The 21591-nt window shown below is 36.1% G+C and overlaps 2 protein-coding genes across 2 annotated transcripts in view; one reads left to right on the top strand and one right to left on the bottom strand.

Annotated features, from left to right (window-relative positions):
* Positions 1-20602, bottom strand: part of TFB1M (transcription factor B1, mitochondrial) — a 28983-nt gene extending 8381 nt beyond the window's left edge. Inside the window, exons 1-5 of the mRNA XM_026705037.2 lie at positions 20342-20602; positions 19159-19310; positions 17114-17222; positions 15212-15363; positions 7015-7134 (exon numbers count right to left, since the gene is read on the bottom strand). Of these exons, the coding sequence (XP_026560822.1) occupies positions 7015-7134; positions 15212-15363; positions 17114-17222; positions 19159-19310; positions 20342-20474 (666 nt within the window). The 5' untranslated portion in view covers positions 20475-20602. The remainder of the gene's footprint in view (positions 1-7014; positions 7135-15211; positions 15364-17113; positions 17223-19158; positions 19311-20341) is intronic.
* Positions 406-3287, top strand: CLDN20 (claudin 20). Its single transcript, XM_026705038.2, has 2 exons — positions 406-483; positions 2419-3287. Exon 2 carries the CDS (start codon positions 2516-2518, stop codon positions 3173-3175), a length of 660 nt encoding a protein of 219 aa, XP_026560823.1. The 5' UTR covers positions 406-483; positions 2419-2515; the 3' UTR covers positions 3176-3287.
* Positions 20603-21591: the final 989 nt, after the last annotated feature.

Raw genomic sequence — 21591 nt, 5'->3', positions numbered from 1 at the left:
TTTGGCAATATAAAAGACATTAATTCTGCCTTTCACTTGTGAAACTCATTGTATAAAGTTACTTTTTTTTCCTGTATTGTAGCGAAAACAATTTCTAAAAATAAAATTGGGACAATCCCCCCCTCCCAATTTAAAATATTTGTTCTAATCTTCAAGCCAATTATTCAGTTTGGGATCTGTAAATAGTTATGTGCTTAAAACCAAGGGTTTACATACCTTTTCTCTATTTTTTGCTTTTGTTAAGCAAAGTATTTTCTCCAATGCAGATTCATTAAACAAAGTATCTCTTTATATTCTGGTAGATGGTACTAAGACTAGGAACAGAAAGCACTGCTGCTGCATATGGAGCACCAGAGACCGACTTCTGGTTAATAAAACAGCCAATGCAATTTTCGATGAGGAACAGAGACATTTACATTCAAAATAAGTTGTGTTTTTATAACTTCTGCTGTCATGGAAGCATCTTGAACCTTTCCTTTATCTGTAAGTACTAAAACATATTATGAGGTATCTGCATTTTATGGCATCTAAATATTGTTAAAACATGGGATTTTAATATTTTTGTACATTTGTGTGATGTTGGCATTTAATCAAAAAAGCTACTGTTTAATTATGAGATCCTGCTGATTTTAATGTTTAAAGCTGCAAAGACTAACACTCTACAGTGCTCTTGAGCAACAGTAAACCATGAGGTAAAAGTGGTACCATTCAGGGCTTGCTTCTCCCTCTATCACAGCTGATGAGGAGATGAAGCTGGATCTATCACATTGTGGTAGAAAATAAAACACAAGGGTTGTGAGAATTTAAAAAAAAAGAAGTTCCCAACAAAACATATGATATATACTCTCTTGCAGAAGCAATTTTAAAATTGTTAATACACAGTATACCCATTTGGTATAAGTCACTTACAATAAGTTAAGAAAGCCAGTATAAGATTATGACATGGAAAGCAGTGAAGCTAATTAAATTGGTAAGTTCAGTATGAAAAAATAATAATCATAGAGGAATAGCAGATACACTGCTAACACTAAGTACAAAAAAATCATTCTCTTTCCATTGCCAAGTCTTCCAGTTTTTACTCTTCAAAATCCATGTCTGAACTGTAGTAAAATTGAAACTACTATAGAACTGTAAATATTTAATGGGAAATATTTGGAAAACTTCAAGAAGCAAAGCTGTTCATAAGAGCGTTTAATTAAAATGTGTCATAGGGAACACCTATTTTATATGTCGAAAATAAACATTAAGTGAAATATTGGTTTTAACATCAGGAAGGGTTGCATTTGTTAGTTTAATTTTGGGAGTATTGTACATCAGTATATGCGTGTGAAAGGTAGCAATATAAAATATGACACATAAATACACATAAATACCATTTTTTGTTCAATGCTCAGTTGACTCCTTATAAATTTAGAGATCACCATTCTTGCAGAAGTGTCCAACTTCCCAATCCAATTAAATCAAGAGCACGTTTAAATCTCAAATGTATAAATAGGAAGTTACAGATATTTATCTAATTTATAGTGGTGTCCATTCTCATGAGGAAGTGACTATGGGTGGCATACAACAAAACTAAATATCTAAAATAATTAACAAATATTAAAAATCACTATGGTTGGTCATTCTGCTTAATATTGCCAACATTTCAATTCTAGTTTGAATTTATTGTGTCTTAGGTTTTCAGGAACTATTTTGCTTGTCTTTAAGATAAATTTTTCTATACCACACGTGTTTAATATGAAGCAAAGGACAAGATGAATTGAGTTTTAAGTTACAGGGGGAAAAAACCTATTTTAAATCTTGGATGAGCTCAAAAATAGCTTGATCTTCTGAAAAGGAGCAATATTACAATAAAACTCTCTGTAAATGCCAGGAGTATTTACTAAATTAAAAGAACTGAAGTATGAAAAGACTATCTGAACTCCAGCTTGAATATTCCTTGCAAAAATTGAGAAGCTATATCGAGGTACATTTCAGTTCAAATCCAAGACCTAATACTGCTTATAGGACTAGAATTACACTAAAAAAAAATTCCCCATACTGTATTACAAAATGGATTGGGAGCTTCTAAGCTGGCTAATAATGGCACAAGTCTTTCCTGATTTTTTTTTGGGGGGGGGCACAGGACATATCTCATTTTTACATCTTACCATTGCATTTGCAGTTTCTGCCACTGTGGCTGATTATCAGCACCTCCTTGTGCTCAGTTGCTCTCACGCACTACTCATTTATAATCACGCCTCTCCAAGTGCCCGGTGTACATCTGCTCAGTCCTTTTGTAGCCTTCTCATCTGCTGCAGGGTCACGTTTAGCAAGCCATTCAGTTAGCCGTTATTTCAAATGCAAGCACTTGTTTGCTTATTTCTCCTGCCTTTGCCCTTGCCACTCTCTCTCCCCTCCTCCTCCTATCACATACAGACAACTACAGCCTTGGCTGGGGAGCCAACAGGCAGTAACACAGGTTTACAGCAACAGAAAAGAAACAAGCAGACAAAAGGTGACGGCAAATCTCATCATGGCATCGGCCGCTCTCCAATTTTTTGCTTTCGTCCTAGCCTTGTTTGGTGTTTTTGGTGCGATCGCAGCCACTCTGTTGCCCAACTGGAAGGTGAATGCAGACACGGGCTCAAACATAATCACGGCCATCACTCAGATGCAAGGGCTCTGGATGGACTGCACATGGTACAGCACCGGGATGTTCAGCTGCACGCTGAAATATTCAATCCTGTCTCTCCCTGTTTACATCCAGGCAGCAAGGACCACCATGATTCTGTCCTGCATCCTCTCCATTTTTGGGATCTGCATTGCCACAGTGGGGATGAAGTGCACCCTCCTGGGAGGGGACAGAGAGACCAAAAACCACACGTCAGTTGCCGGAGGAGTCTTCTTTATTTTGGCAGGAATATCTGGCTTGATACCAACAGCCTGGTACACGAACGAGATTATTTCAAAATTTCTGGACCCAACTATTCCAGAAAGCAGTAAGCATGAACCAGGAGGAGCAGTTTACATTGGATTTATTTCAGCTGGACTTCTGCTTGCTGCAGGTGCCATCTTTGGCACTTCCTGTTTTAAGAAACAGCAGAGAGCAGAGATTTATTCTAACAAGCAGCAGAATCTGCACCCAGCTGCCCGGCAAGTGGACACAGGCTACAGCCTGAAGGACTATGTGTAAATATGGTGGTGGACCTGTCCTCCAAAGTTGTTTATGTAGTCTTGATTTTATAACAATGCGGTTGATGCAAGCCTTATAAGTGCATTGGGTGAGGTGTTTATTTATTAAAAAAAGAAAAAGATGCTAAGAATTTAAAATCACTAACCATTTATTACTGGTACTGCTTTGCAGCTAGATTATACTGAGAATGGGGTGGGGTGGGATAGAAATATAAATCAGTTACAATAGTTCGTACTTGTCACATGCCACCTTTAGTATCACGAAGTGTCTTATTTGAATAATGGCACCAGCTGAACTGATTCTGCCTTACTGGGAATTTCTGTGTGTTGTTTTTAAATGTTATCTGCATTTCTCAATGTCAGGTTTCAATGACTATGATAAACGATATATATCTCAAGATTTCTTTGAAAGTTATTTCTTTGAAAGAATAACTGTTATCCCGACATATTTGAGGGTTAGCTGCCCCCAGACTCTATGCCCCACAATAATCTGCTCTCATTCTGTTTTCTTTGGAAAATGCCTACTTAATATTTTGCCTTTAATTTTAATTGTCAAACACAACAGGACTACAAGACGTACCTGACAGGATATTTTTTTAAAAATCCTTTCTTTCCAAAGCTTGATTTCTAGCAGTTTTAAATAACATACAACATAATTAACATAATTAAGTAAACTCTTTCAATTGTCAGTAACTAGTGAATACTTCAGCAGTATTTAAAGCTGTATGTCATCTAGCTATTATCTATAATTTATGCAAACTATTTTCAAAGCAATCTTCAATCAGATTTCAAAGATTTGGGCTATTTGCCACTCAGAGATTTAGCAGGCAATAGTAAATTGTTTTATAATTATTTTGCCAGCAATAGCCTTTCTTTTGAATCTTTTTCTTGTGTCCATCTGCAAAAACAATGATCGGTCACAAAGTAACCACTCATTTCCATTCAAAAGGAGAGATAAAATTTGAACACGTTGGTATATAGCACAATGTAAAGAACGAAGTTTGAATCAGCTTGAAATATAATTTGAACTACCTGTAGATTTCTATAATTCATATTTTCTAGTGACAGCAACGTTAAATCACTCAACCAAAAGACCAGTTTTTTGTTTCTTATATAAGAATTACAGTATGAATTTTTAGTTAGAAAAATAAAAGGATGTATAGAGGCTTCTAAAATTATACATAATGTGACAAAAAATGTAAATGTAACTTTTGCCCCTATCAAAAAACCAGAATCATGAGTTTGTTTGTTTTGCAATTAAGAAATTTTCCCATAGAACAAAACACAAATCAAAAAGAAAAAAGTGCAAAAAATAAAAGAGGAATTACAGTCAATAAAATTATAAGTGACTTCAGACCTTGTTTCCAATAGATAATTGCAATCTTATTATCCCTCCTACCTGAAGTCCTATCAGTCCCTCATTTAATCCGTATCTTTAATAATTGTCAAATCTATAAGACATTATGGTTTTTTTCCCTCAGAGTCACAAGTCATATAGCAAAGCTGAAAAGTGGGGAAAGGGGGCTGGGGATAAATATTTGGGATACATAAAACACACTGCTAAATGTTAAAGATTACTAACAAAAGATGTAATGGTAAACTGTTTTTTTTTTAAAGACACATCAACTGCAAGGGACAGTAAGGTGGTATTAGTAGCCATGAGAGTTATCCATTACCTCCAGTAACAGAGGCAATAAACCTTTCCATGTGGTTAGAGAGCCAGTGAGTTTTGCCACTACTTTATCTGTGAAATCTGAACAAAGATTCTGATTACTTCATAAAACATTGTAAAGTGTAAAACACAAACTCAAAATATAACACCTATTTTGGTTAGTGTAGCATTTCAGTTTGCAAAACATTATTATATATAGTTTATTAATACATACATACACACACACACAACCTTTCTCCCTAAAGGCGCGTTTTTAAGATAAGTACTGTATATAAATGCTGATTCATTTTTATCACAAACATTTGCTTGTGGTAATTCTGAGACATATGCAGAAGTAACTTTAAGTACATTTAAAACAAAAACAAAACCTCAACTTTGGAGAAGCAGCCCTAAGCTAGTATAAACCAATATAATTGCAATTCAACAATGAATATTAAGATGTTATTATTTTCATGATATAAGACCTGAATAAGTTGTAATAGATTGATAGAGGACATACTGGAAGCTAAAAGTGATGAACAACCTGGGTGCAACTTTACCAATGTACCATCTTGGAAATAAGTGTTTCACTATAGCAACTGTTTCAAAAGAGGCCCCAAGATGGCCATTTGTAAAAGTACCCATGAAAAACTATCTTGATTCCCAAAATATTTTGTCAAAGTCAGACAAATTTCAAGAAAAAAAGACACCAGCAAGATCAAAACAAAATAAATACTGCTTGCATAGAAATAGAGAAGAGTAACAGATCTTAAGAAAAGAGAGTATTCTCTCTGCAGACATACTGTATATTACTACCACCAATTTAACATGAAAAGAGCAATAAAAAATAGAACAGATAACAGTATTTATAGGGACTACAAGATCATAAAAATCATAGCACAAGATCATAGCACACTCTCCTCCTGTGCAAAGAGAAATAGGTAATCCTTTACACTTTGCCTAAAACCAAGAAGGAACAATGCTGGCCAAATTTCTGATAGCAGGGTGTTTCATAGAGTAGGAGTAATTACTGAAAATACCCACTTTGGAGTGCACCCTAGATGTCCATCTCACAGAGGTAAGACCTGGAAGGAGTCAACCTTATTTGATCTAGTTGGATGGGCAGACCCTTAGATAACTAAGTCTTGAGTTACATTGGACCTTAAAGGTAACAATCAGAAGCAAGAATTATACTTGGTAATTGTCTAGCAACCAATGCAGCCACCAAAATAAGTTGATTCACCTGAAGATACTGGAATACAAACATTAGTGCCTAGTCCACTGCATTTTATACCAGTTGTAGCTTCTGAATGCTAATCATTAAGGGCAGTTCCAAGTTCTGGGAAGGTACCCAAATTGAGTGCATTTATTTCATTTTGACTTAATGTAAGATGAAAACCTAGCTACTACAGTATGCATTTATTCAATAAACCATGGCATAAACAAATTATGGCTTATGCATAAGAAGGACAAAATTATCACCAGCAATTTCTAAATCACAATAAGGCAGCTAATAAAGAGGAGACATACGTAACAAATAATCACAATCTGTATTTTGGATATTAGAGGGAATATAATAGGACTGGGTTTTGGAACTTGTTCAAGAAAATCTCAAAAAACATTTCTTTTTGGAATAACATTTTACTTGAGTTGTTATTCTCAAAATCAGGACACAGCCACCTCTAAGGAAATCTTTCTCCACAAAGTGACACATCAAACCAAAATAGCAATTTCCCAGAAGTATGTCAACCTTTATTATTGCCACAAATGTGTGATTTCCTACAGACCATACAAATAATTTAACAAAGAGTTTGATGCTGCTTTGGGGTAGCCCTACAGGGTTTCCCACTACTCAAGACCTCTTAAGAATTTTGATACATCTCTGGGGTACTTGGAATTTATCTGAACATTTTCTCACCTCTTACTTTTTCTCTTTTATTGATTTGCCTTCCTTTTGAACACTACCTTTAAATCTTTCTCTCTCATCTTCACTAAAAAAATTATGTTCCTCCCCAGTAATAAATACCTTATTACTACATTTACTTTTCAGTTGTTTGAGTTAATCCAACAACCTTCTTGAATACTTGGTGAAATTAGAATATATCTGAGTCTTCATGCTAATGGCTCTGTGAATAGCTGAATGAAGCTTCAAACAATGTTTTTAATGCAAAAAGAATGAACAGACTGACCTCTGGCTTTGGAACAAAAGCTTGACCTGGAATTGTGAAACCTTTGTTAACAGTGCACAGGTGCTGAGATATTATAGAAAGCCTGCTTCGCTGTCTGGATGTTGTACTAGCTGTGAGTCGCTGTGGAAGAAAAACATTTTTGTAAATGAGTGCCAGCATTAATGTAAAACAACCAAATAAAAGTGCTCTTTAGAGTAGCCTGTTAACTAAAATACCAAATATTTTACAAACCTTTTCATGGTTATCAATAATAGAATCACACTTATTGCTATAACAATTAAAAGGTCTAGATTATACTCATGCTAACATTTCTCATATAAATAAAACAAGCTTGAAGTAAAAGAAAGCAAATACAATTTTGTTGTCATTATATTTCTATACTTTTTGGATTCAGACAAATCATAGTAACCGGAACACAGTATTTCAATAAATTCCTCAAATAGATTTGTTTGTATATTCCTGGAGCATTTGGAAACATATTCAAGAAGACATATCTCAAAGTGTATTTTAGAAAAATAAAAAAAAATGTAAAAAGTTAAGAAAACATTTTAGTCCAATCTATAAATCAACATGTAGGCTCCATTTTTCTAAACTGACAAATGCTCATAATAAAGCAAAGGGAATTCTAAGTCCAGGAAGGATTATACTTTAACCTACATTATGTTTTAGAATAGACACACTATTGTAGTCTCTATACAACATGAAGATGTAGCTTCATTAATGCTATAATTCAATGGTCTATAACAGGGGTCGCCAACCTTTTGGACCTCAGGGACCACCAAACTCATAATTTTAGATCCCAGGGACCATTAACCAGTTCTGTTGGTGTGGCCTAATTTGTGGGTGTGGCTTCGTGCTCATGTGACTGGCTGGGCATGGCTTGTGTGTAAATATTATAAATACTTATATAAATATTGAATCTTTTATTAAAAAAGAGCAACTTTTACCCAAAATCAGGCAAAGCAGGCAGATTGAGTTGCTCACAGAATCATTCAGTGATCTATCTATCTGCCATTGGCTAGCTCAGTCTCTCAAATTTGCTTGCCGTGAGTCTGCACTGAATTTGCTTGCAAGCAAACCTTCAGTCCTAATGGAGGTTCAGCTGCGCTGAGCCGAAGATCTAAAGACTAGCTAGAAAGCTAATCTAAATCTAAATCTCCTGGCACAGGAGAACAGATGATGGCCGGAAAAAGAAAAAATAGCAATTTAGCAGGCAAGTTTACCAGGTAAGGAGTGGGTGGGGAGCATTCCTGTGGGCCATGTGGGTGGCGCAGCCTTGTGTTTCTGTGCAGCCTGATTTAATTGCTTTGGGGGGGGGTGCTCTGGGGGTGAGATTTCTCTATGGCTCACCAAAATTTTCTCACAGCCCACCAGTTGGCAACTGCTGGTCTATAAAGTATGTGCATTAGAAAATCCATGCATGGATATGTCAATACATGAACAATTTTATCTTTGTCTATGGAGATTCTCAGGAGGAGAAGGTCATGGTTGTCTCAAATATGCTTTTTTGAAGAGGCAACTGGACTTTCTGGTTTTTCTTTGAAGACATTTCACTTCTCATCCAAGAAGCTTCTTCAGCTCTGACTGGATGATGGGAAATGGAAGGATTTATGCTCCTTGCAGACAGCTGGTCATTTGCATTCTTTTAGCAGGTCATTACGGTCATCTACGTAGTGCAAATTGGTGTGGAGCCTTCATGGAACTGTTGAAAGGACTGTGTTGTAGATTGGAGATAGATACGACAAAATCTATCTTTCTATTCTTCAGAAATCCATATTAATGTTTGTCAATTATCACACTGTTTTAAAGATGTTTACCCACTGATGTTTATCCAATTTTTTAATAATTTGCATTAAAAAACTTTCCACAAATTGACTGATCAAATTGGCCTAAACTTTCCCAGATTCTCTTTTTCAGCTTTTTGAAGATATGCACGTTGTCTCTCCTTTAGTCATCAGGGATATGAGGCATTCTACGGAATTATTCGAACATAATGAGTAGATGTTCAAACACATCTGCAAATTGTTTTAATTCTCTATTGAATATCATTCATGCTATTCTAGCAATATGAACTTGTTCAAATGTAAAAAAAGTCAGGTAATGGGAAACTCAAACTTCATTCCTGCTCTTCACTGGGGCCAAGTGAAACATTTCTTGTTGCAAAAGATGGAAAAATTAAAGATTTGAATAGCTTTCCTTTTTCTGTTAATTTTGCCATCCTTATTAACCATCTGGGATATTGGTATTTTTAACTTCCTGATAGACTGAACATTTTGTTGTTCTGTGATTTTCTTTGCAACCTCAGTTCACTGTGGCCTTTAGCATTCCTGACACAATGTCTACAATTCTCAGTTACTATTAATGGTATAAAGTAGATCAGATTAATATACCAATGTCATATATGTCAAAGCTATTTTTATGGATCATCTACAATGACAGAACCTTGCAAGTCAGAATGTGCTCCCCCCCTTCCTTATCTCCATGTGAACTAGGGAGGGGCTTTTCTCCAATTAGTTTCTTGGAGTGGACTTGAGCTACAATTGTAGCTTTTCTTTCTGTCCTTCAAAACTATTTCCTGTCTTCTACAGCTACAAATAGTTGTTGCTTAATGACAAGTCTATTGCTAGATGATGTGTTGTTAAGCAAGGAATCAGATGATCCTGACTTGCGATGTTATTGCAGCTTCTCCATTGATGGTTAGAAACCAGCGGTGAAGCATTCAAATGGCAATCACATGACTGTGGGTCACTGACGGTCTTAAACGCCTACCAGTTGCGAAATGCATGAATCTCGATCACATGCTACAATGGCCATAAAGTGCAGGGACCAGTCATAAAGTTACTTTTTTTAGCACTATTGTAACTTTGAATGATCACTGAACAGGGCAGTTTGTAAGCAAGAACTACCTCTGCTTGATGGAATGTGATAACAACAAAAATAACAATAACACCAACAAGTCCAAGAAAGAAAAAAATTAAAACAGGGACAATAATTATTGATCTATGTAAAAGATAATCAAAATGACATGGCTGAGTTGGGAAAAGTCAGGCCTTGAATTTTTTTTTAAAAAAAATAGTAACATAATAATAGAATATCAAATATATCTAAAATCTTCTTCCGGTTTGAGTTCCTTCGGCAATAGACAGAAATCTGCGATTGTGCGCGGTTTCGGTCCGGGCTTGCCGCTGGGGCACCCCGAGCTGGCTGGTTTCGGGGCTAAGCCACCCCGTAGAGGTGGTGAAGAGGGGGGAGACCGCCAGCAGGGTTGAGGAGAGCCGCATCTCTCCTCCTCAGCTGGCCATTACTCCCTTTCCCGAAGGCAGTTGCAGCGGTGGTCAGAAATGGCCACCTCAAAGAAGAACTCGACTGGAAAAGAATGTGCAGGAGAAAGATAAGAAGTGAAAGTTTTGGCTGACCAGGTTAAATTGCAAAAGCAACAACTAAGGTATCCTGGAATTTAAACTTACAAAAAAATAACCACTCCCAAAGAAGAGTCGGTGCAGCGAAGGAAAGTGAAAAGGGAAAGGTTTGGGTTTTTTTTTTTCTTCTCTCCCTTTCCCTACACTGACAACTAAGAGACTTAAATAAGAAATCGGAAAAATCCACTTTGACATCAACAGGTAATTAAGCTGAAAATAAAACAAAATGTCAAAGGGATAATAAAGATTTCTGGACACTAATTTTTTTCCCATAAGCAGGAAGGGACAGAAAAAGAATAAAAGGGCAGGATCTAGAAAGAGGGAGGAGATGCCTGGAATTAAAAAGAATCTACAGTAAAACTTCAACAAGACTTCTAAAAGATACATTTTAACCGAAACTTTGTAACTAAACAGTAGAACCCCAGGAAGTGAAAGTGAAAAAAAAAGCAAAAAGAAACAGCTTGCATGTATTTGGATTACTTGGTGATCTTTGGATTCTTGGTTATTGCATTTGAATGACTAAAATTAATTGGGTGGTTGTTTATAAATTTATACAATGGCACTACTTCTGGATGAATTGAAAATGAAACTTAAAAAGTATAAAGAAGATGCACAAGAAGGGAGGGGTTCTTTTGGCTTCATTTTTTCAATTTTTAGAAATGGAGATTTGGAACTATGAGAAACAACAAGAAATGTCTGCAAAACAAGAAGACTGGGACAAAGAAGAAGCCATCTTTAATGAACAAGTAATTCTATGTGGGGAAGAAAAAGGAAAGTGGGGAAAGAGAATGGAGAATTTAAGACTTAAAAAAACAACCCAAGAAAAGAAAAATAATTCAAAAAATAAGTATAATACTGGAAAGCAACAGAAGAGGGGAATACATAAGAGAGAAATAGAGGTAGAGAGACAAGGGGGTAAAAAGGGGAGAGAGAAGAAGAGAGGGAAGAAGGAAAGGAAAAGAAGTTATAAAGGACCGAAACAAGATATAGAAAAACAGGGCCTATTTAGAGATAATGGGTGAAAATTTAACTGAAAAAGGGATTCTGTAAAGGTACATAAGATTGTATTGTTATATTAGTAATAGAAATAACTTTAGAAAATTGGAAACAATGTATGATTAAAATGAGGGATAAAATAGTGTGATTTAGTGAAATGTTTGTTAATAAAATAAGTGAAATAAAATAAATGAGAAAACTGAATTAGGAAGGGACAGGAACATTTTAATTAGTTAATGTTTTATAAAATATAAGTGAAGGGGGGATTAATTATGGAAAGCTGATAATTGTTCCCATAGAAGTATGATATTTAATTGAAAAGTAATGTTAAAGAAGTTAAGATTTTAATGAATATTAACATTAATGAATTGAATTGAATTGGAATGGAATGTGTTGTTTTAATTACATATATTTATATTTTTTTCTTTTTTTAAGAATATAGTGTGTATTTTAAGAATGTACCAAGCAGAATCCGAATGGAAGTTATGTATTATATTGAATGTTATAACTGTAGGGTATATATTGAAGCCTAAATAAGAGTTAAATGGATAAACTTAAAAGATATAAAGGCGTCATACTCCAACCAGTAACTACAGGAGAAACTTTGTTTAACGAGAAAAGATAATAGATAATTAAAACAGGACAGACAAATATATATATATATATATATATATATATATATATATATATATATATATATATATATATATATATAAAATGATTTGAATTGAGACAAGATAATTAAAATTAAATTGAGAAAATTAAAAGGGGGAGAAGCTATGCAGAAAATGTAAAAAGGTAATAAGATATGGAACAGAACATAAAAATGAGCATGAAATTGAATTTGTGTCTGTACGAAGAAATGTAACCCAGAATTACGCTATTTTCAAAAAAGATGTTTTATTTGTATTTTTTTTGTGAAAACTCAAATAAAATTTACAAAAAAAAAAGATATATCTAAAACCTTTAGATACATCTAAGACATGAAACCTTCTCCCTTACTTCCATCAGACTAAGAGGGACCATTAAAAACAACCTTAATATGTGACTGGTTTATAGTCCTTGAAGCACACCAGCTAGCATTAAGAAGTGTTTAAAGATTAGAAAGATCTCTGCAATAACTCAGAAGACAAATTTATTCTATTATCATGATTGTGTCGCTGATTTTATGTCATATCGTCTTATCACCTAATATAAGAAACTTACCAACTGTGCTATTTTGCATCCTGTTTGAACTACAGTGTATGCAAAAACACTATAATCTTCATGTCACATATGAGAAAACTTGAAATCATGTACAGCTGGCTCTTGCTATATAAAGCAGACTGCATTTATGTTCTTAAGTCTTTCCTTTTCTGCCTAAATGTCAAGAGGCTGCTCTTCCCCTTTTCCAACCTGGTTAGCTCTGAAATCCTATCCATCAGCCTTTCCACTAAGCTTAGAATAGCAGCTCACACTTCCAATTATTTCAGAAAACTGAACTGAAATGCCAGAAACTCCAGGAACCAAGTTTTGATAAAAGGGCTTTGTCTCCCTACCGTGCCATCTGCAGAGGTTGGCACTGATGATCACTAAAACTCAACTAGAACATTAGGAAAGAAACAGAACATTTGCAACGCATATTACAAAAGGCACACTTAAAAAAAGATTCAGGACCCCATCTTACTGGGACAGAACTTTTTGCTATAGAAATAGATTTCCAGGACTGAATTTGTTAGGGAAGAAGAAATCGGTTCAGATGTGTGTTAAAATGCTCCAGCTGAGAGATTCTTCCAAAATGCTCCTATTTTTCAGCCACATTTCTGGCATCAATTCAGAGAATTCTCAATAGCAGGGTTTGGATGTTTTTTCTTTTTCATTTTCCACAGCACTGGTACATCTTCTGTCTTGTTAGGGGCAGGGGACAGAAGAAAAAGCTCTCTCCTTACTGATTCAAAACTCTACTTTCACAGAACTATGGACTAGTGCAGGCGTCTCCAACCTTGGCCACTTTAAGCCTGGTGGACTCCCACCAGGCTTAAAGTGGCCAAGGTTGGAGGCCCCTGCACTAGTGTAAGTGCAGGTAAGTCCTCGACTTATAAAAATTCATTTAGTGACCAAAGTTACAATGACACTGAAAAAAGTGACACAATCACTTTTCACATTTAAGACAGTTGCAGCATCCCATGGTCACATGATCAAAATTCAGGTGCTTGGCAACTGGTTCATATTTGTGACAGCTGCAGTGTCCTGGGGTCATGTGATCAGCTTTTGTGACCTCTTGATAAGCAAAATCAATGGGAAATCCAGTTTCTCCTAACAACCATGTTACTAACTTAACAAATGCAATGATTCATTTAACAACTATGGCAAGAAAAGTCGTAAAATGGGACAAACTCACTTAACGAATGTTTTACTTAGCAACATAAATTTTGGACTCAATTGTAGTCGTAACTCGAGGACTACCTGTATCAGCTCTACCCTTTATGCCATGATTATCTTCATCAGAAAACGTTCCTGTATTGGTGCCTAGTTTTGTGTAGCATGTTGAAAGCGTCTAAAACCAGCCAATGTCACAAAGTAATTTTGACCATTCCTACACATATAATTCAATGAAACCCTCCTCACAGTGTTCAAATAGAACAATGTAAAGCCAAGGCTGGTAACCATGTTGCTATTACTGAACGCCTATTGATGCATAATTCAATTTTATGTCTTGCTGATGGTCAGTTCAAATATAGGTAGTCCTTGACTTACAACCATTCATTTAGCAACTGTTGAAGTTACTAAACTGTTAAAAGTTACCAGGGCATCGAAATAAATGACTTATGACTGGACCTTGCAATTACAACTGTCACAGTCATGTGATCAAAATTTGGCCATTTGGCAACCAGCATGTATTTTCAACAACTGCAACATTCTAGGGTCACGTGATTGCCACTTGTGATCTTCCCAGCCAGCTTCTGCCAGCTTCACTGGGGGAAGCTGCATTCACTTAAGTACTACATGATTTATTTAACTACGGCAGTGATTCAACCATGGCAAAAAAGATCCTAAAATTGGGTGCAACGCACTTAATCACAATCTCTTGGGAAAAAAAAAAAAAGTGGTCCGAATTGTGTCTATAAGCCAAGCACTACTTGTAAAATGATGAAATTCATGTCATGATAATCACAACACAAATTCAAATAATTTTTTGAACTTTCATCCCAATACAAGTACATCAATGCGAGTACATTAATTATATTATTGGTATCACAACACAGGTTTTGTCATTTCCTGTCCCATCAGTGACCTATTCTAGTCTTATCTTATGCATGAAAGCTAGCTGGTTTGGGCCAGTACCTCTCTCTCAGCCCAATCCACCTCACAGGGTTGCTGTTGTGGACAAAGTAAGGAGGTGGAAGGAATTGTAGGAATACTTTATGATAAAAATTGCAAAGGCAGGAAATAAATGAATAAAAAGCAGTGATAACCACTAGCTTTGGAGCTCACAGTGTGTTGCAACCATAGAATTACTTTTAGTTTATGCATACCCTACCCTGTCCATACACAGGACTTCCAGGTTGAAGAGAATCAGTCCTGCTGCTACAAGGCAGCTGATAACAAAACAAGTTCTTTAAACACACAGATTCTCTCTACAGAGTGGAGAATCCATTCTCTAAGCCAGCAAATGTATTATTCATTCCCCATTATACAAATGGACCAAACTACAAGAACAAATTAAACTTAATAATTTTAATGTGCCAATTGCTCATATTTATTGTTAAAAAACTGTATAATAATTCAATAAAAAAACTCACCTCTGCAACTTCTTTCTGAAAGGTCAGGGTCATCCGTATCCTACCATAAGTAAAAGGCCCATCTCGATTAGATATATTCTCAAGCCACTGGATTATTAGTGGAGTTGAGACACTGAAAGGGAGGTTTCCAATAATATGTATAGCTGGAGGATCTATAAAAGACAAAAGGCAAAGCACAAATATATTTGCTTGACCATAAGCCTTAATCAGAATCAAAGATCAATATATTAACTTCTATTAATTAATAAACACTACTTTCAATATATATTCCAATATAATATGATGGATTTTTTAAAAATTATTAGATTATTCTTGTTAGGAATAACCATAGTTACCTAACATTGTTTGGGTAAATAATATATAAACCATGATAGCAAAGTTTAAACTCTAAATGATATAATTTGGGTGTGGTTGAGAAACTGCCATAAAAGGGAGCTAGAGAACCTGGATTGCTACTGGATTGATGGTTGATTGTTCTGCGTGTTCCCTGCTGTTGACGTCGAAGGAAGAAAGAGTTTTGAATGCTGCATATCTAATCTATTGTGAGAATATATTTACTGGACTGATTTATGGATTAACATTGTAAGTTAACTGTTGTTTTTTTTCGACACTGGATTTTTGCAATTGAACAGTCTCCGGACTATTCAACTAAGACAGTGTATCCGGTTTTACTGAGTGTGTAAATTAAAAAACGTTTTCTCTCACATTCGCCTGGCTGCCTGACTGCTATGCACATTCTGCTAGGGTATATCCCTAACAATTCTCAGGTTCCAAATTTTTTATTAATTTATATCATACCTGTTACATAAGTATCATAAGCAGGAAGGTAGAAACTCTCCTAACAACTTTTAGATTTATTTAAAAGGCATAATACTGAATCTTGTGCAGATCTGACCAATGTATCTATGACTGAATGGAATTTTCAACATCCTTAACGTTAGGGCAGTAAAACAGATAGTGAAAGAGAACATCTGCGCTGCCTTATTTGCAAGGACAGAGATTTTGGTCATATGGGATCCCAGTCATTTCTCTCCCAAGGCATTAACTGAAAGCTTTCCAACGTTAGTTCTCTTCTCAAACTGAATTTTCCTTCAAATAGGTCTTCTGAACTATTTGAAAATTTAAGAGTTGCATTTTTTGTTAACCTAAGCTGGGAAAATGAACTTTTGGGGAAAAAAATCCTGTATTTAGGTTTTGACCTCATGTTTGGCATTTATCCTATCCGAACATGCAGTCTCTGCATCAATAGCTTAAAGGCTTTAACAGAAACTCAGTTAATTGCTGCTGTAGGCACACCCTATGAAGGTAATATTCAGGCATCTGAGTTTCAGTAAGCAATTGATGACTTCTTGATAAGTGTCCTAGACCAAGGGTGTCAAACTGGTGGCCTGCGGGCCAGATGCATCAAACGCAGGCCATACCCACCCCGGTTCTGTAAAGGCAAAAATGTCCTGATACATCACATGATGTCACGTGACATGATCGAGTTTGACACCCATGTCTAGATCTATAAATAGCATTTGTTCTAATCTGAGAAAACAAGCAGATATGCTACTGAGGCATCCCAGAATGAATGTATAGTATTTATGAATGAATGAATGAATAGTATTTAAGTTGCTAGTGAAATTCATTGCTCAGATTTGTGATCTACAGAATACTTGGTATGAAACATTAGAATTTATTAACTTGATAACACCAGTCACTTGTCTTGCACTTATGTGCCCTTAGCTCTGCTTTGGGAAAAATATATTTTTCACAGGGATCATTACAGGTTACTGGCAAAATTAAGAAATAGAACATACAAATTAAGTTCCAGTCTTATCACTATATTGCTATAGTAATCTCACACAATGACTTCATTTTAATAAATATTCTGAATATTTGTATTTGTAGCATACTGACCATCTTCCCAGTTCTTTGAAAGATGTTTAGGAAAAGCTTCATTGAATGTATATGTTAAAATATCCTCATTGACAATACGGACTTTTCCTGGAGCTGCTTCAGACAGCAACTGAGATTTTTGAAAAAAGAAAAATATATTAAAAAGCTATTTAATTATATTTGAAATAACTAACAATTGAAAAATTTTCAGCTATAATGCAAGAATTAATACATTTGAGATTCTATTTATTATACCAAATATCACCAAATGTGCCAAAAGGAGAGCTAAATAAATGCTAACCTGCACAAATACAAAGAGTATACAAAGGTAACAATATTACAATTATTAATTTTAAGTTTAAAATTATTTGTTTCCTATAAAAACTGAAGTAGAATTGACTTAAGTGATTCTAAATTCAAACTTGTTTCTATCATTTTAAGCCTGTTTATCACTTTCTGGCAGGCAATTTTAAGTAATTCCCCTCACTGATGAACAGCTCTAAATATTCCATTTACTTTAGAGCAAGGGTGTCAAACTCACGTCATCACAGTGGTGTCATGTGATGTGTCGTGACTTTTTCCCCCTTCGCCAAACCGGGCATGGGGGTGGCCAGTGCATGATCCATCCGACCCATGGGCCACAAGTTTGACAGCCCTGCTTTAGAGAAACAGAGATATTTTGAAACAATATGGGAGATGACTTGAGGGACAATAAGGATGCAGAAATCAATACAACAGTTGAATTATAATGTGCTATCAACTGAATTACAAACAGTTCAATGTAGATTTTTATATAGCAGAAATTAGGAATTAGTTCAACTATGTATAACGATTGACTATTCTGATGGGGGAAAATTGGTATTTTGTCTAATGTCTCTAGAGAACATTATTTGGAGAAGTCTGATTTCCACAAGTCACATTCTGAATGAACATTGATTTTTTATATTAATTTTTCTCTATCTCAGAGATTCATAATCTGTGTGATGATTCAGGGTGGGGATACAAAATAAACACAGTCACAAAAACCCAGTGAAGCCCCTTTTATTCCTTCACTTTGCTTCCAAGCTCCAAATATCCTTGACGGAAGACAAAAAACTCCCACACAAGCAGTTACAAGGACAGAACACACTTTGGAAAGGATGCCAAATTCAGAGAGGAACTATAAATTAGAGATATTTCCACGCTTTGTTTCCAGCATTTGCCTGTACGCATGTCTGTCCTCTTATTCAGTTGTCACAGCTGAAGCCCATGAAGAGGATCAAAGCCCTCTCCTCTGGATTAGACCACATTTCTCCCTTATCTTCTCCTCCCTGCGTGCCCTAGGATGGATAGGGGATGGGCCTGGGTCCTCCTCTGACTGCCCAGCCAGCCTCTGCCCTTTCCTAGCCTCCTCCACAACCTCCAGAGCCACACTTCCACTCCCTGTCGGCTGTTCCTCCTCTCCCTCAGAGTCAGTCTCCACCAGGGGCATGACAGTATGTTTCTCCCTCTCCTAAAACCTTGCTTTATTATTTACTTCAGACATCACCAGTTTCTTAATCATGATCCAGGCTTCAGGAGTGTGCATCATGTAGATTGATCTTTCTTTCCCACCCTCTATCTTTGTAATTTACTTATGATTTTTTTTGGAAAATAAAGAGTTAATGTTGACTCAGTAACCATCATTTCATATCCAAATCAGGAACAATTATGTTTACATATAAACAAGATTACCTTTGTCCATCTGTCTGTCTACTTTATATAACCACCCATGTTACACAAAGTGGTTCTGAGCAGCATACAATAAAATCAACAGTTAAAACCCATTTAAAACAATTATTATAAAAACTGGATGATAAAAGGGAAAGTATCAATATTATACAAGATGAGCTGATGAATGACCTCCTTGTTGGCAGGGGATCCCAAGTCTTGCTGAAAAAGCCATTTAAAGAGATTCCCAAAAGATCACAAGGGTCATGACCAACCTCACTAATATATACTAGTGTAACTAGTTATTAAAATGCAGTACAATTTAACCTGTAAAAGGGTAATTATCAACAGTACCATTTTGGAAAATATTTGGGTACCTCAAGTCCTGGAATAAAACGAGAATCTTTCTCAATTAATAACAATTCTGCAGCACCAGAATTTAAGATGGATCTACTGATTCCTCCAGGCCCAGGGCCTACTTCACACACGTAAACATCCTTCAGATTGCCAGCACTTCTTACTATCTTATCTGCAAAAAAGAACATACAGCAGTGAGTTTTGATTTCACAAGCAGAGAACACTTAAAGTAAATGACACTATCACTTCAAAATAATCATTCATCATTCCATCATTAAATCAAGTAAACTGGACCGATAAATGTACAGTACAGCAGAGCTAGTGAAAATTATGATAATTTACATTTTTCTTGGTCTTCAGATTATAAATTTACTATGGTAATATTAGAACGATACACATGGTTTTTGCACTCCAAAAATTAGTTCATTCTTTTGAGTACAGCACTGATACATTAAAAGATAAAAGTGATATGTATGCCCTCCCACAGTTTGCATTTTTTGTCATATTAACAATGTGGTGGGGGTTTTTGCTGCTTATTTGAGACAATCAAGTGGATTAATTCAGATAAACTGGAATAACAAAATAAAGCAGATAACTTACTCCTATAGGTACTCTTTAAATATTCATATTCAGAAAGGAAAAAAACTTAAGGTAGTTAATTAAGAACAAAAACATAAACTTTTATTTCATATCCAAAATCTGGATGGAAAGTCAATTCTAGGAAAGGGATTAGAAAGAAGAAACAAGCAAATGTAAAAGAGCGTCATTTTTGCAGCCAATAAAATTTAAATCCAAAAAGGGGGGGGAACCAAAAGTGGGGAGATTGATAGATTAAAAACCCATATTCTGTAGTGAGCTGTGGGATTTAATGCACATTTTCTACACCATCTAATTCGCTATTTCCACCCTAGGAGAGTACTGCCACTTTGCCAACTGGAAAAACATTCAATCAACTTGAGATTAAAAAGACAGGTATATCAGTTGCTACCGACCCGGTGCTTCCCAAACGGTTGGACTACAACTCCCATCGTCCCCCGCCCAGGATAGGAAAGGGTATTCCGGCACATCTAAGAGAGCCCCAAGTTGGTGGGAAAAGTATGTATGTTGTCGGAACATTTTTCTCAGGTCAGCAAAGAAGGCATTGCCCTTCCAAAGATGAACCACCGTAACACCGAGGAGGCCAGAACGCCGCGAACGGCCAACCTGTGAGGCGCAGATCCAACAGAAAGTTCTGGGACAGTTGCTTCGAGGCTTTCAGTTTAAACAATTTGATGATCTCTCCAATGGTAGGAAGGACCGGCAGGCGGAAAATAGCCACCTTCCCCGAGGCCGCCATTTGCCAAGCTTTTTAGCTTCCCCTCAGACACCCAGAACGCCCTTGCGCGGAGCGAAAGCATTGTGGGCCGGCTGACTACAAAGAGCGCCTGCTCAACCGACGGCGCAGGCGGACTTCGTAGCCTCCAATACTTTCCCCCCCGCGCCCCGGAGAGTCAGACAGAGCCCCTCCCCTTTGCTTACGTAGGCTTAACAATTAGGGGTGGGAGGAAAGCTTAGTGGCGCGTAACTTTCGAGTCCCCGGGAAAACCCCGAGCGCGTGCCTATTAGGAATTAAATAGAAGGAATGAGACAGGTTGCTTTGAGATCAGCGGGAATGAGTAACAGTTGCAGAAGATACCAATACTCACCCGAGACGTTGCAATTAAAAGCATAAACTGTTCCCCAAATTCAGGGAGTAGATTTAAAGCAATGGAAAGGAGTATGATGCTTCCCCCCCCCGCCATTTCGGTAGGAAGCATTATGTGGAAATAATTTTGATTATTTTATAATATAGCATACAAAGAAAATACAAAAACAAATAGTAGGGAAGTTAGGGAAGGGAAAAGGGAAGAGAAAAGTGGGAGGAAGGGAAAAAAAGTATCGACTTCCAATTCCCTTTGGTACAGTAGAATAAGGCATTAACATCAAACCTCAACTTTTTAACGTTTATATAATAGTATATAAACTAGGTAGGAAGCATTAGATGCAAATTCCTACATTTTCAGGGAGAAAGAAGCAAAGTCTTATTGTCCAGCAAAGGTTAGATGTAGACTTAGAATAACTTTATTGTCACTTTGATTGTACACTAATCGGCATACATTAAAATGAAATTTCGTTGCATATAGCTCTCAGAGGGTCTCCTAATATACACTACATAAACATGGCAAAATAGATAGACATACAAAATTATGCATATACCCATATATATTATATGACACGGAGAAAACAGTCTAGTTTGGAAGTATACATGTACAGGGTGAGAGAAACAAAATTTGTGAGTTTATCAGACAGATGGTATAGGGAACAAAGCGGTTACAGAATCTGGTAGTCCTTTGCTGTTAATTATTAAAAAAAAAAACAATACAGTAACCTTTTGTCATTAGGAAGGATTTGTCCTTGAAAATATTCAAAACTTG

This window comes from Pseudonaja textilis, chromosome 1 (genome assembly GCF_049901715.1).
Source record: "Pseudonaja textilis isolate UNSWEBS1 chromosome 1, rPseTex1.2, whole genome shotgun sequence".
NCBI lineage: Eukaryota > Metazoa > Chordata > Lepidosauria > Squamata > Elapidae > Pseudonaja > Pseudonaja textilis.
The sequence above is the reverse complement of the archived record's forward strand: the minus strand, read 5'-3'. Positions and strand labels throughout refer to the sequence as shown.